Here is a 14,897-nt window from a genome sequence, read left to right as displayed (position 1 = left end):
ACACAGGATCACGTCTAAGAACCGGAATACCCCTTTAAAGGGGTTTTCCAGGACTTAAGGTATTGATGGTGTATCTTCAGGACAGGTCATAAATATCAGATCTGTGGGGGTCTGACTCCCGGCACCCCCACAGATCAGCTGATTTTGTCAGCTGCTGAAAACTATACAGTGGACGAAGGCGGAAGGTCCCATTCACGGTGTCCTCAACTGCCATTCCCTCTTTCCATCCACTGTATCGTTTTTGTCACTGGCAGAAACAGCTAATTAGTGGGGGTCCCTGGGTGTCAGACCTCCACCGATCTCATATTGATGACCAATCCTGAGGATACGCCATCAGTATCACGCTCATTGTACATGATAGGGCATGTTCACACACATTTCAAAAAATTCACTTTGTATTTTTGCTATGGCAGAAACCCAAGGCTGACCGATGGTTTGTGTTTTGCACTGCCGCGGATTAGTCCAATTCAGAGGACACGCTCACTACACACCACGGTTTCCATGTTGTAAATCACATCAAGAACTGACACATACTGACGGTGCGTTTTCCTATTGGAAACAATGGGAAGCGCATCGTATGGTATGAGTTTCTGATGCTCTGAAATCTGCAGGCAGACCCCTCCAGCTTGCATTGACCCATCCCGAACCCCATAGTTTTTAGGAGCAGCACTTACAAAGGGTACAGTATTGTGAGAGGCCAATGGAGGTGATAGGGGTGCATGATGACAGACAGGGGCCCCAGCCCACTCCCCTAATATTATCAGAGCCAGCAAGCAGGACAATGAATTATGTAATGAATCATCCCCAGCTCCTATATCCAGTGATGCCAGTGACCAGCAGCCCCCTCCAGTAGTGATGACCCCATCCTCCCTCCAGTAGTGAATGACCCCCCCTCCTCCCTCCAGTAGTGAATGCCCCCCCCCCCTCCAGTAGTGAATGACCCCCCCCCCCCCCTCCAGTTGTAGTGAATGACCCCCTCCAGCTGTAGTGATGAATGACCCCCTTCTACTTTAGTGAACGATCGATCACCTCTTCCTGTAGTGAATGATCGATCACCTCCTCCTGTAGTGACTGACCCCCCTTCTCGGTCCCGCCCCCCGCCACCTCCTCCCCCTCCATTCCCAAGCTCCAGCCTGTAACACCCTGTCAGCGGCTGCCGGAGGCGACCCCGCCCCTTCTCCTACCTCCACCAATCAGCGGCAGCTTCCCGGAGCATGCCGTCATTGTCGCCTCTGCCATTGGCTGGCTATATTAAGAAAGCCACAGGAAGGTTTAAATAGCCGGCACGCAGCGTGGACGAGACTCACAGATCCAGAGAACAGACGGGAGAGCGTCCGCCTGAGTGACCGCCACATCCCGCAGTGCTCCTCCCCGTCGCAGGGCGCTACAGCCACCATTAAAACCATAGGCAACCTGAGAAAGCGCCGGGCAGCCGCCGGCAACAGCAATAAGGTGGCCATGGCTGCGATCCGCAAGAAGTTGGTAGTGGTCGGGGACGGGGCTTGCGGCAAGACCTGCCTGCTGATCGTCTTCAGCAAGGACGAGTTCCCCGAGGTCTATGTGCCCACCGTGTTCGAGAACTACGTGGCCGACATCGAGGTGGACGGCAAGCAGGTAGAGCTGGCGCTGTGGGACACGGCCGGCCAGGAGGACTATGACCGCCTGCGGCCGCTCTCCTACCCTGACACGGACGTCATCCTCATGTGCTTCTCCGTGGACAGCCCGGACTCCCTGGAGAACATCCCGGAGAAGTGGGTGCCCGAGGTCAAGCACTTCTGCCCCAATGTGCCCATCATCCTGGTGGCCAACAAGAAGGACCTACGGAACGACGAGCACATCCGCAACGAGCTGGCACGGATGAAGCAGGAGCCGGTGCGGACCGAAGACGGACGGGCTATGGCCGTCCGTATATCCGCCTACGAGTACCTGGAGTGCTCCGCCAAAACCAAGGACGGGGTGAGGGAGGTCTTCGAGACGGCCACCAGGGCGGCGCTCCAGAAGAGGCACGGCCCGAGCGGGGAGTGTATGAGCTGCTGCAAGCTCCTCTGATCCTGGAGACTATGTGCTGGTACCCACCTGATGCCAGGACGGGGACCCCCAGACTAAGACCCCCTTGGGGAAGGAAAGCCACCTACAGTATTTGCTTGGGTGGGGGAAGGGCATTGCTTGTGACCTCTCTGCCCTTTACACTACCTTGAAAGGGGGTCGCCCCCTAAACGGAGATGGGACTCATTGCCTTGGAGACTCCTGTACATTGATCTGTATGATATATCTGTATGGTCTGAACTGCGCTCTGTGCCTCCTCTGCAGCCGACGTGTTCAACTTTTCTTTTTTTTTTCTTTTTTATGGTTTTATTTAAGTTTTCCTGTGAAAACAGAAGTTTTGCACATTTTTTTTTATTTTTATTTGGACACTCATGCACTTGCTGTCTGCGTACACACTGTAACGCGATTGGGGCGGGACAAGAACGGCCGCTTTCTCCTGAGATGCGGATGTAGTCAAGCTGAGTTTGTCACGCGGCACATGTTCGTTCTAGCGTTGCGTAGGTCTGTGGGAGAACGAGAGGCGACGCAGTGGCCTCCTGTGGAATTCAGCTCTGCTACATCTGTACGTAGTGTATTGCTTTGTTAGAATGAGGGTGGGCAACATCCAGCTGTTCTGAAACTACAACTCCCAGGATGCTGCATTCACTTTTATGGGAGTTGGAGTTTCAGAACTACAACTCCCTGGATGCTCTTCACATCTATGGGAGAACATATGAGCATGCTGGGAGCTGTAGATTCAGAACTACTCCCATAGAAGACAATGGAGCATCCTGAGTGTTGTAGGTATGAAACTACAAATCCCAGGATGCTCCATTCACTTCTATGGGACATAGAATATCCGAGCATGCTGGGAGTTGTAGTTTCACAGCAGCTGGCAGGTGCTGATACCTGTTAGGGTACTTTCACACCTGCGTTCGGTGCGGATCCGTCTTGTAGCTGCACAGACGGATCGGCACCAATAATGCAAACGCTTGTATCCGCTCAGAACGGATCCGTTTGCATTATTCATTCAAAGAAAGTCAAAACGGATCCGTCGTGACTTGCATTGAAAGTCAATGGGACAGATCAGTTTTCAATTGCACCATATTGTGTCTGTGGAAAAAACAGATCCGTCCCATTGACTTACATTGTAAGTCTAGACAGATCCTTTTGGTTCCGCATCGTCAGACGGACACTAGCGCTGCGAGCTGCGTTTTGTTGTCCGCCTCCAGAGCGGAATGGAGGCGCAACGAAGACATTCTGAGCAGATCCTTATCCATTCAGAATGCATTGGGGCTGAACTGATCTGTTTTGGGCCGCTTGTGGCAGCCCTGAAACGGATCTCACAAGCGGACCCAAAACGCCAGTGTGAAAGTAGACTAACGGAGCCGAGGTTGCACGACCTTCTGCGGCCCCAGCCTGTAGTCAGTGCCGCCATGTTGGCGTAGACCTCTGGGGCAGATATTATAATGCTGATTTTTGATATTTTTGGACAGTGGTACTGAACTGTTAATTTCTGAGAACACAAGCTGTCAGCGGTGAAGCCATGCATTTTGGATATGTTTACATGAAGTGTAATATGTGTATATACAGTTTTTTATGTGAACTATTAAAATATTCTATATGCAGATACTTATTGTGTTGCTTTGGCTTTTTAAAGGGATTGTTCACTTAGAATAAAGGGATTTTTATTTGTTTGGGCTGGTATTGCAGATTCATCCTGTTGACTACAACGGGAATGAGCTGCAATACCATACACTACCTCTGCGTAAGAGTGGCGCTGTTTCTGAGCTCTTGTGTAATCTCCAGTGACCCCCACCCCCCTTCATTAGTGGTACCTGGGGCTGATTTTATACATGGTTATACCTAGGGACCAGAAACCTCTGGCTGCTCTGAAACTACAACTCCCAGAATCCCCCTTTTGACTTGCAGCTACAAGAACTGCAATGCTGGGAGTAGTAATTTTGCAGACGGGTGTGGACCTCTGCTATAAGGGGTGCATAGGCTGGTTGGTATAGTGATCTCTTATAATGGCACAAGAACTGTACACTTGTTTAGGTGTTTATTACCCCCCTATCATGATATGACTGCAGACCGAGGAATACCTCCATGTACATATATAAAAAAAAACTGTATGGGGGCACTCTGGTACAGATTTTGCTCAAGGGGCTCAGATTCAAGTTCTAGCCCTGTAACCTGTATACAAACAACAAATCATTTGGGGCTGAACCTCTTCCTATGCTCTTGCAGATTTCCTGGTTAAAGGGCCGCTTACATTCCTGACATTGCTGCGGGTGTTTGCGCCCATCCCTTCCACTGGGAGCCTGCAGTGCTTTTGAGTTTAGAACAAAAGTTTTCCCTCCCCCCACCTCCAAAACATTTTCACCCTCCATTTCACAGTGCGGACCCTGTTCACCGGGAGGAGCATACATGATCTGCTGATGGGATCTGCCAAAATGAGCGCTGCTGTCCTGGCGCAGTGAAAAAACTATAATTGTTTTACTAAGTGAGGGTACACAGGGGGTTAAACTGCCTGCACCAGATCTGTGCGCTGTCTTAGGGTACTGGCACATGTGGCGCCTAGAAATGCATCGAAACTGCGCCAGTTTGCCATAAAACTGCATGTCTGCGCAGCTTTCAGCTGTGGCTGCTGCGCGTGCATGCCCCCTACTCTGTATCTTTCTTCAAGTAGTAGACGGAAGGTGGCACCGTGCCACTTGTTCTTTAACATGGTGATTTTCATAGGTTTCTCTTCTCTGTCCTAAGTGAAGCGCATCTGATAAATGTCAGCTGAATTGGCATTAGCTGACAATTTAAAGGGGTATTCCGCTTAGAAAAAGTTATTCCCCCATCCACAGGAAATGGGATAACTATAAGATCTGTGGGGTGGGTCCTAATGCTGGCACCTCCTCCAATCATAAGAACTGTGGAGCCCCCCCTGAAATGGACAGGGCGGCTGGTCAAATGCGTGCAGCTGCTCCATGAATATCTATGGGAACTCCGGAGATGGCCAAGTTACAGCACTCCCAAAGAAATGAATAGAGCGGCGGCGAGCAGTCTATCCATCTCAGGGGGTATGGGGATCCTGTTCTTGTGGGCAGTGGGGGTCCCAGGTGTAGGACTAGGGATGAGCAAATTTCATATTTTGAAATTCGTTTTTGTTTCTGCTTGTGGTATAATGCGAATTGCATTATGGATTCCATTACCACGGACCATAACGCAATTCCATAACGGAACGCCTTTAGAGGCATTCCGTCATAATAGAAGTCTATGGGCTGCATAACGGATCCGTCTGTCTTCCATTATGCAGGAGAGGACTCCAGCATAACGTAAACCGGACGGATCCGTTATGCAGGCCATAGACTTCTATTATAACGGAATGCCTCTAAAGGCGTTCCGTTATGGTCTGTGGTAACTGAATCCATAACTCAATTCACATTATACCACAACCTGAACCGAAAACGAATTTCAAAATATGAAATTCGCTCATCCCTATGTAGGACCCAAGCCTTGTTGTTGGGGCGATCAGCTGCTGCCCACTGATGTCTGGCAGGGGCTGCTTCCTCGTTCAGGACACATGCATGCTCGGCCAAGCTCCCATGTGTATGGAGGGGTTGGGGCAAGATGGCGGTCGGCCAGTAGCTATCCAGTGTGTATGTCTAGCCTAAGGCCTCTTTCACACGACAGTATGTCCATTTCAGTGTTTTGCGGTCCGTTTTTCGCGGATCCGTTGTTCCGTTTTTTGTTTCCGTTGTGCTTCCGTTTCCGTTCCGTTGTTCCGTTCCGTTTTTCCGTATGGCAAATACAGTATACAGTAATTTCATATTAAAAATTGGGCTGGGCATAACATTTTCAATAGATGGTTCCGCAAAAAACGGAACGGATACGGAAGACATACGGATGCATTTCCGTATGCATTCCGTTTTTTTGCGGACCCATAGACTTTAATGGAGCCACGGAACGTGATTTGCGGCCAAATATAGGACATGTTCTATCTTTGAACGGAAAAACGGAAATACGGAAACGGAATGCACACGGAGTACATTCCGTTTTTTTTGCGGAACCATTGAAATGAATGGTTCCGTATACGGACCGCAAAAAACGGCCCGCAAAACGGAAAAAAAAACGGTCGTGTGAAAGAGGCCTAACCGTGTATCGGTCCCTGACATCCATAGATATGGACACCATGATGTATGGTGTATTCAGACATAGCGGTCAGGGTGCAGTTCTTGACGCACAGGTGAGAAGTGAACTGTGGCAATAAAACGGTTTACAAGAACCGCAACACAACTGATGTCTGAATGTACACTAATGGGGGGGCATTTATCAAACTGGTGTAAAGTAGAGCTGACTTAGTTGCCCATAGCAACCAATCAGATTCCACCTTTCATTTTCCAAAGGAGATGTCAAAAATGAAAGCTGAAATCTGATTGGTTGTTATGGGCAACTGAGCCAATTCTACTTTACACCAGCTTGATAAATGACACTAAGTGTTTTTGTGCAGCAAGTCTCTGTAGTCCCATTTTTTTTGGTGTAATAAAAAGAAAGAAATAGAACATTGACCTGAAATGTACTTGTCTGAACAAGCCCTTATAGTCACTGGGCCTGAGCGGAGACCTGGGTGTATTTATCCACAAACCGCCATATGACACTGTAGAGACATGCTGCCTGCACTGCAGGATATGGGCCTTGCTTGTCAAAACTGTCTGTCGCCTATAGCAACCAGAAAAACTCCATCTCATCCATAACAACCAGAATAACGTCCTTGTCAACCATAGCAACTAGAAAAGCTGACTTTATTGCAGCCAATCAGAACACAGCTTTCATTTTGCTCCGGCATATTATGAGATGCAAGCTGCACTGTGATAGGTTGCTATGGTCAACAAGGCCTGTTTGATAAATGATGCCTCATGTAGACAGCAGTTTGGCTTGAGGCGCGTTCACATCTCCTAGGCCCAGTCCTCTCCATCTCTGAGACCCTTTTATATTAGTTGGAAAGAAACTGATGGCTAAAGTGATCCCATAAGGCCCGTAAACAAGTGTATATGATTTGTCCTTAGTAATCTGCCATATACTCTGGGCCACCATTAGAGTACTGCTCTCAGGGGCGGACTGGCCATAGACCCTACTGGGATATTTCTAGTGGGCCGCCAGCCACGTACATAAACGATCTGATGCTATCGGCGTTAGAGGGGTTTTGGCCTCATGCACGTGGCCGTATATATACGCCTTCCGTATTTTGCGGAACGAAACAGCTGGCCCCTGATAGAACAGTCCTATCCTTGTCCGTAATGCAGACAATAATAGGACATACTGAAACGGAATGCACACAGAGTACCTTCAGTTTTTTTATTTTTGCAGACCCATTGAAATAAATGGTTCCGTATACGGTCTGCAAAAAAAAAAATAACGGAACGGACACGGAATGAAAATACGTTTGTGTGCATGAGACCTTATCCAGGAAATGGGTTTGAGTCCCGACACCCCCGCCAATCAGGTGTGCTCGCCAAGCACAGCGCCGTACATTGTATAGAGGCTGTGCTTGGTATAACAGCTCATTCACATTCACTTAAATGGGGCTGAGCTGCTCCTAGGCCACATGACGTCACACGGCCTAGGAAGCGGCCGCGGCACTCGCGGAGCACCGCCCTCTTCTAACAGTTGGGTGGCGGGGGTCCTGGGTGTCCCCCGCCGATCTGATTATGATTACCTTTCCTGAGGATGTGGCTAGATGCACACGAATGTTAGGGCTCTGTGCCCGTGCTGCGGTCCGCAATGCATGGGCACAGACCGCGGGGCAGCCACATGTGGATCGCGGACCCATTCACTTGAATGGGGTCCGCGATCCGCATCCGACGGTCTTTTTGAATGCGCTACTTTTTGGCGGTGCGGAGGCATGGCCAGAAACACCACGGAAGCACTCTGTAGTGGTTCCGATCCGTGCCTCAGTTCCGCATCTCCGTGAATGGGTCCACGATCCATGAAGCAGAATGCACACGTCCGGTGCCCGTGTATTGCGGACCCGCTGTATGCGGGTCGCAATACGGCCACGGGGGGCACACGGTCGTGTGCATGCAGCCTAAATCATCAATATTATTTCCAGGATAACCCCTTTAATTACTGCTAGGAGTATCAGGCACTTATGCCCCTGGCCGACAGGCACAGGTGCCCTCCTGAATTCACCTGTATCACTGTCCTTACTTGTGTTGCCCTGCCTTCTGTCAATCTGGAGCTGCCTACAACATGGGGCCACTTTCAGTTTTTTTCCAGGGCCACTTTCAGTTCCCAGTCCACCCCTGCTCAGAGGCCTAGGCAAGCAACAGCCTCATCATCCGCAGCAGGCTTGCCCAAACTGCAGTCGCTTTGTAAGCTGTCCATCTCCATAGACCTCGGCTGCCTGGTTATGGACAGCGTGTTCAGCTTTGCTTTTCTACAGTACACAGATTGTGATTCTTTACCCTTCTGCTTTGTATATGACTGTAAGCGCTGTGGACGACACAGGGCACAATATCACAATATCATTCTTTGAATAAATTGAAATTCCTTTGAGACGTGGTTGTGGTATTGCACCCTGTGTAGCCCACATGTGTGCTTGATCCCTATGGTCCAGCGCTTACAGTACTATTGAATGAATCCAGCCAGCAAAGGAAGCAATATGGACAATCACAATACATTAATAAGTGCCTTGTATTAACTTTCTCTACATGATAAATGCCATTTGCTGAAGTGAGACAACCCCTTTAACCACTACAACCCCGCTAGCTGAAACCCCCTTCATGACCAGGCCACTTTTTACACTTCGGCACTACACTACTTTCACCGTTTATCGCTCGGTCATGCAACTTACCACCCAAATGAATTTTACCTACTTTTCTTCTCACTAATAGAGCTTTCATTTGGTGGTATTTTATTGCTGCTGGCATTTTTACTTTTTTTGTTATTAATCAAAATGTAACGATTTTTTTTGCAAAAAAATGACATTTTTCACTTTCAGCTGTAAAATTTTGCAAAAAAAACGACATCCATATATAAATTTTTCGCTAAATTTATTGTTCTACATGTCTTTGATAAAAAAAAATGTTTGGGCAAAAAAAAAAGGGTTTGGGTAAAAGTTATAGCGTTTACACACTATGGTACAAAAATGTGAATTTCCGCTTTTTGAAGCAGCTCTGACTTTCTGAGCACCTGTCATGATTCCCGAGGTTCTACAATGCCCAAACAGTAGAAAAACCCCACAAATGACCCCATTTCGGAAAGTAGACACCCTAAGGTATTCGCTGATGGGCATAGTGAGTTCATAGAACTTTTTATTTTTTGTCACAAGTTAGCGGAAAATGATGATTATTATTATTTATTTTTTTTCTTACAAAGTCTCATATTCCACTAACTTGCGACAAAAAATAAAAAATTCTAGGAACTCACCATGCCCCTTACGGAATACCTTGGGGTGTCTTCTTTCCAAAATGGGGTCACTTGTGGGGTAGTTATACTGCCCTGGCAATTTAGGGGCCCAAATGTGTGAGAAGTAGTTTGCAATCAAAATCTGTAAAAAATGACCGGTGAAATCCGAAAGGTGCTCTTTGGAATGTGGGTCCCTTTGCCCACCTAGGCTGCAAAAAAGTGTGACACATCTGGTATCGCCGTACTCAGGAGAAGTTGGGGAATGTGTTTTGGGGTGTCATTTTACATATACCCATGCTGGGTGAGAGAAATATCTTGGCAAAAGACAACTTTTCCCATTTTTTTATACAAAGTTGGCATTTGACCAAGATATTTTTCTCACCCAGCATGGGTATATGTAAAATGACACCCCAAAACATTCCCCAACTTCTCCTGAGTACGGCGATACCAGATGTGTCACACTTTTTGCAGCCAAGATGGGCAAAGGGGCACATATTCCAAAGTGCACCTTTCGGATTTCGCAGGCTATTTTTTACACATTTTGATTGCAAAGTTCTTCTCACACATTTGGGCCCCTAAATTGCCAGGGCAGTATAACTACCCCACAAGTGACCCCATTTTGGAAAGAAGACACCCCAAGGTATTCCGCGAGGGGCACGGCGAGTTCCTAGAATTTGTTTTTTTTTGTCACAAGTTAGCGGAAAATGATGATTTTTTTTTTCTCTTTTTTCCTTACAAAGTCTCATATTCCACTAACTTGCGACAAAAAATAAAAAATTCTAGGAGCTCGCCATGCCCCTCACGGAATACCTTGGGGTGTCTTCTTTCCAAAATGGGGTCACTTGTGGCGTAGTTATACTGCCCTGGCAATTTAGGGGCCCATATGTGTGAGAAGTACTTTGCAATCAAAATCTGTAAAAAATGACCGGTGAAATCCGAAAGGTGCACTTTGGAATATGTGCCCCTTTGCCCACCTTGGCAGCAAAAAAGTGTCACACATCTGGTATCGCCGTACTCAGGAGAAGTTGGGGAATGTGTTTTGGGGTGTCATTTTACATATACCCATGCTGGGTGAGAAAAATATCTTGGTCAAATGCCAACTTTGTATAAAAAAATGGGAAAAGTTGTCTTTTGCCAAGATATTTCTCTCACCCAGCATGGGTATATGTAAAATGACACCCCAAAACACATTGCCCAACTTCTCCTGAGTACGGCGATACCAGATGTGTGACACTTTTTTGCAGCCTAGATGCGCAAAGATGCCCAAATTCCTTTTAGGAGGGCATTTTTAGACATTTGGATCCCAGACTTCTTCTCACGCTTTAGGGCCCCTAAAAAGGCAGGGCAGTATAAATACCCCTCATGTGACCCCACTTTGGAAAGAAGACACCCCAAGGTATCCAATGAGGGGCCTGGCAAGTTCATCGAAAAAAAAAAAATTCGCATAAGTTAGCGGAAATTGATTTTTTTTTTTTTTTTCTCACAAAGTCTCACTTTCCGCTAACTTAGGACAAAAATTTAAATCTTTTATGGACTCAATATGCCCCTCAGCAAATACCTTGGGGTGTCTTCTTTCCAAAATGGGGTCATTTGTGGGGTGTTTGTACTGCCCTGGCATTTGAGGGTCTCCGCAATCATTACATGTATGGCCAGCATTAGGAGTTTCTGCTATTCTCCTTATATTGAGCATACAGGTAATGAGATTTTTTTTTCCGTTCAGCCTCTGGGCTGAAAGAAAAAAATGAACGGCACAGATTTCTTCATTCGCATCGATCAATGTGGATGAAAAAATCTCTGCCAAAAAAAAAAAAGGAGGGGAAAGGCGTCTGCCAGGACATAGGAGCTCCGCCCAACATCCATACCCACTTAGCTCGTATGCCCTGGCAAACCAGATTTCTCCATTCACATCAATCGATGTGGATGAATAAATCATTGCCGGGATTTTTTATTTTTTATTTTTTTTATATACAAAGTGTTTGCCAAAGCATAGGAACGCCGCCTCCTCCTCAGCTCGTATGCCTTGGCAAACGTATCTGTTACTGCAGAGGAGAAATCCCGTCTTGCAGCGCCGCATACACCGACTTGCGTGTAATCTGACAGCAGCACAATGCTTCTGTCAGAATACACATCAGTGCTGCAGCTAGTAGATCGGTTGGTCCACCTGGAAGGTAAAAAAATAAAAATGAAAAAACCAGGCCGCAACGCAATAATTTTATTAACTTTGGAACAGAATATATAAACTTTAACTTTTTTAACTGAACATTAACCTTTTTGCTTACTGGTGTTAGGGCAGGGTGGTCAGGACAGTCAGGACAGAAATAGCGGGTGTCACGCCTTATTCCACTCCTGCTACAGACACGACATCTTTTTCGGGGTGACTGTTGGGTTGAGGTACCAGGAACGACATTGGGGAAATGTCGCTCGTGTAGACTGCTAACTACACTGGTGGATGGGGCCACGGAACCTCCTGGGTACAGGAGGTTCTCGATGATCTCTTCCTGAAATTTGAGGAAGGATCCAGTTCTCCCAGCCTTACTGTAGAGAACAAAACTATTGTACAGAGCCAATTGAATTAAATATACAGACACCTTCTTATACCACCGTCTGGTTCTGCGGGAAACTAAATACGGAGACAACATCTGGTCATTGAAGTCCACCCCTCCCATGAGCAAATTATAGTCGTGGACTGAGAGGGCCTTTTCAATGACACGGGTTGCTCGCTCAATTTGTATTGTCGTGTCTGCGTGAATGGAGGAGAGCATGTAAACGTCACGCTTGTCTCTCCATTTCACCGCGAGCAGTTCTTCGTTACACAGTGCGGCCCTCTGCCCCCTTGCAAGACGGGTGGTAACGAGCCGTTGGGGGAAGCCCGCGCGACTAGTTCGCGCGGTGCCACAGGCGCCAATCCGTTCTAGAAACAAATGCCTAAAGAGGGCCACACTTGTGTAAAAATTGTCCACATAAAGATGGTACCCCTTGCCGAATAAGGGTGACACCAAGTCCCAAACTGTCTTCCCACTGCTCCCCAGGTAGTCAGGGCAACCGACCGGCTCCAGGGTCTGATCTTTTCCCTCATAGATCTGAAATTTGTGGGTATAGCCTGTGGCTCTTTCACAGAGCTTATACAATTTGACCCCATACCGGGCGCGCTTGCTTGGGATGTATTGTTTGAAGCCAAGGCGCCCGGTAAAATGTATCAGGGACTCGTCTACGCAGAAGTTTTGCTCTGGGGTATACAAATCTGCAAATTTCAGGTTGAAATGGTCTATGAGGGGCCGAATTTTGTGGAGCCGGTCAAAAGCAGGGTGGCCTCTGGGACGGGAGGCGGTGTTGTCGCTAAAGTGCAGGAAACGCAGGATGGCCTCAAAACGTGCCCTGGACATAGCAGCAGAGAACATGGGCATGTGATGAATTGGGTTCGTGGACCAATATGACCGCAATTCATGCTTTTTAGTTAGACCCATGTTGAGGAGAAGGCCCAGAAAAGTTTTAATTTCGGAAACTTGGACTGGTTTCCACCGGAAAGGCTGGGCATAAAAGCTTCCCGGGTTGGTGGTTATAAATTGAGTGGCATACCGATTTGTTTCGGCCACAACTAAGTCTAAGAGCTCCGCAGTCAAGAACAGCTCAAAAAATCCCAGGGCCGAACCGATCTGAGCTGTCTCAACCCGAACTCCAGACTGGGCAGTGAAAGGGAAAACTACAGGTGCGGCTGAAGTTGGGGACTGCCAATCAGGGTTTGCCAGCACCTCAGGGATTCTAGGGGCTCTACGGGCACGTCTTTGCAGTGGCTGCGACGGGGTCACTACTGCACGTGCCACCGTACCAGCTTCAACTGCCCTTCTGGTGCTCGCTACTTCACCATGTTCTACGGCAGTGCTGGTACTAGGTCCAGGAAGGGCTGGGCTGCTGGTGTATGCCTCACCACGTAATCCGACAGCGCCAGCCCCACTCTGCTGCTCTTGAAGCGGATCCTGCGCAACCTGCGGTCTAGCGACACGGGGCCGGTTACGCCTGGTGGTATCAGGGACCTCAGCCTCCTCGTCCGAACTTTGGGTCAGAGAGCCACTGCTTTCTACAGGTTCATATTCTGACCCGCTAGATTCGTCAGATGAGGGTTCCCATTCCTCATCCGACTGGGTCAGAAGCCTGTAGGCCTCTTCAGAAGAATACCCCCTGTTTGACATTTTGGGCAACTAAATTTAGGGGTATTCCCTGAGACTACCCAAGAAAAAAAAGCAAGCCTGTCTTACAAAGGGGAGGCTAGCGAAGTACCGGAGGCCGCTGCGGTTGATAAAAAATATCAAAACAGATTTTTTTTATCGCCGCAGCGCGTGTAAAGTGATTGTGCAGTGATCAAAAAAAATAATTTTTTTTGTCACTGCGGTGGGGCGGGCGTGGGTGAACGCACGTGTGGGCGACCGATCAGGCCTGATCGGGCAAACACTGCGTTTTGGGTGGAGGGCGAACTAAAGTGACACTAATACTATTATAGATCTGACCGTGATCAGTTTTGATCACTTACAGATACTATAAAAGTACAAATGCTGATTAGCGATACGCTAATCAGCGAATAACGGACTGCGGTGCGGTGGGCTGGGCGCTAACTGATCCCTAAACTACCTAACCAAGGGGCCTAAACTATACTGAAACCTAACAGTCAATAACAGTGGAAAAAAAAAGTGACAGTTTGCACTGATCACTTTTTTCCTTTCACTAGTGATTGACAAAGGGGTGATCAAAGGGGTTAATTGGGGTTCAGGGGGGTGATCTGGGGCTAGTATGTAGTGTTGGTGTACGCACTGTGTAGCCTGCTCCTCTGCTGGATCCAACCGACGAAAAGAACCAGCAGAGGAGCAGGCAGCCATATAACAGATCATATTTACAAATATGATCTGCTATCTGGCACTCTGATTGGATTTTTTAAAAAATCATCAGCAACCTGCCAGCCACGATCATTGGCTGGCAAGCTGATAACCATGTTATAAGGGAAAATAATACAGTGAATAGACTGTCACCTAGAACCCATGCGTGAAAATCGCACCGCATCCGCACTTGCTTGCGGATGCTTGCGATTTTCACGCAACCCCATTCACTTCTATGGGGCCTGCGTTGCGTGGATTATCGCACCGCAACGCACAAAGAGGAGCATGCTGCAATTTTCACGCAACGCATAAGTGATGCGTGAAAATCACCGCTCATGTGAACAGCCCCATAGAAATGAATGGGTCAGGATTCAGTGCGGGTGCAATGCGTTCAACTCACGCATCGCACCCGCGCGGAATACTCGCTCGTGTGAAAGGGGCCTTACAGAGAGAGAGCTGCATCAGAAAGGACACACCCCATGAGCTGCCAGACTGAGGATAATCTAGCAAAGCAGTGAATGGGGAGATCTCTGGATCCATGTGAGGTACAGGGCTGGTTCTAATTTTGTTAGAAAGAGATTGTCATGTACTATATGATGTCTTATT

At 47.8% G+C, this 14,897-nt stretch overlaps 1 protein-coding gene across 1 annotated transcript; it reads left to right on the top strand.

Moving 5' to 3' along the window:
- The first annotated feature begins 1,301 nt into the window (after nt 1-1,301).
- Nucleotides 1,302-2,715, top strand: LOC122935642 (rho-related GTP-binding protein RhoB). The gene has a single exon (XM_044291438.1). It carries the CDS (start codon nt 1,459-1,461, stop codon nt 2,047-2,049), a length of 591 nt encoding a protein of 196 aa, XP_044147373.1. The 5' UTR covers nt 1,302-1,458; the 3' UTR covers nt 2,050-2,715.
- Nucleotides 2,716-14,897: the final 12,182 nt, after the last annotated feature.

This window comes from Bufo gargarizans, chromosome 4 (genome assembly GCF_014858855.1).
Source record: "Bufo gargarizans isolate SCDJY-AF-19 chromosome 4, ASM1485885v1, whole genome shotgun sequence".
NCBI classification, from domain to species: domain Eukaryota; kingdom Metazoa; phylum Chordata; class Amphibia; order Anura; family Bufonidae; genus Bufo; species Bufo gargarizans.
This window is presented reverse-complemented; position numbering and strand designations above follow the sequence as displayed.

Excerpts from the sequence above, each read along its gene's own strand:
- LOC122935642 (XM_044291438.1), top strand. The coding sequence starts at position 1,459 with ATGGCTGCGATCCGCAAGAAGTTGGTAGTGGTCGGGGACGGGGCTTGC.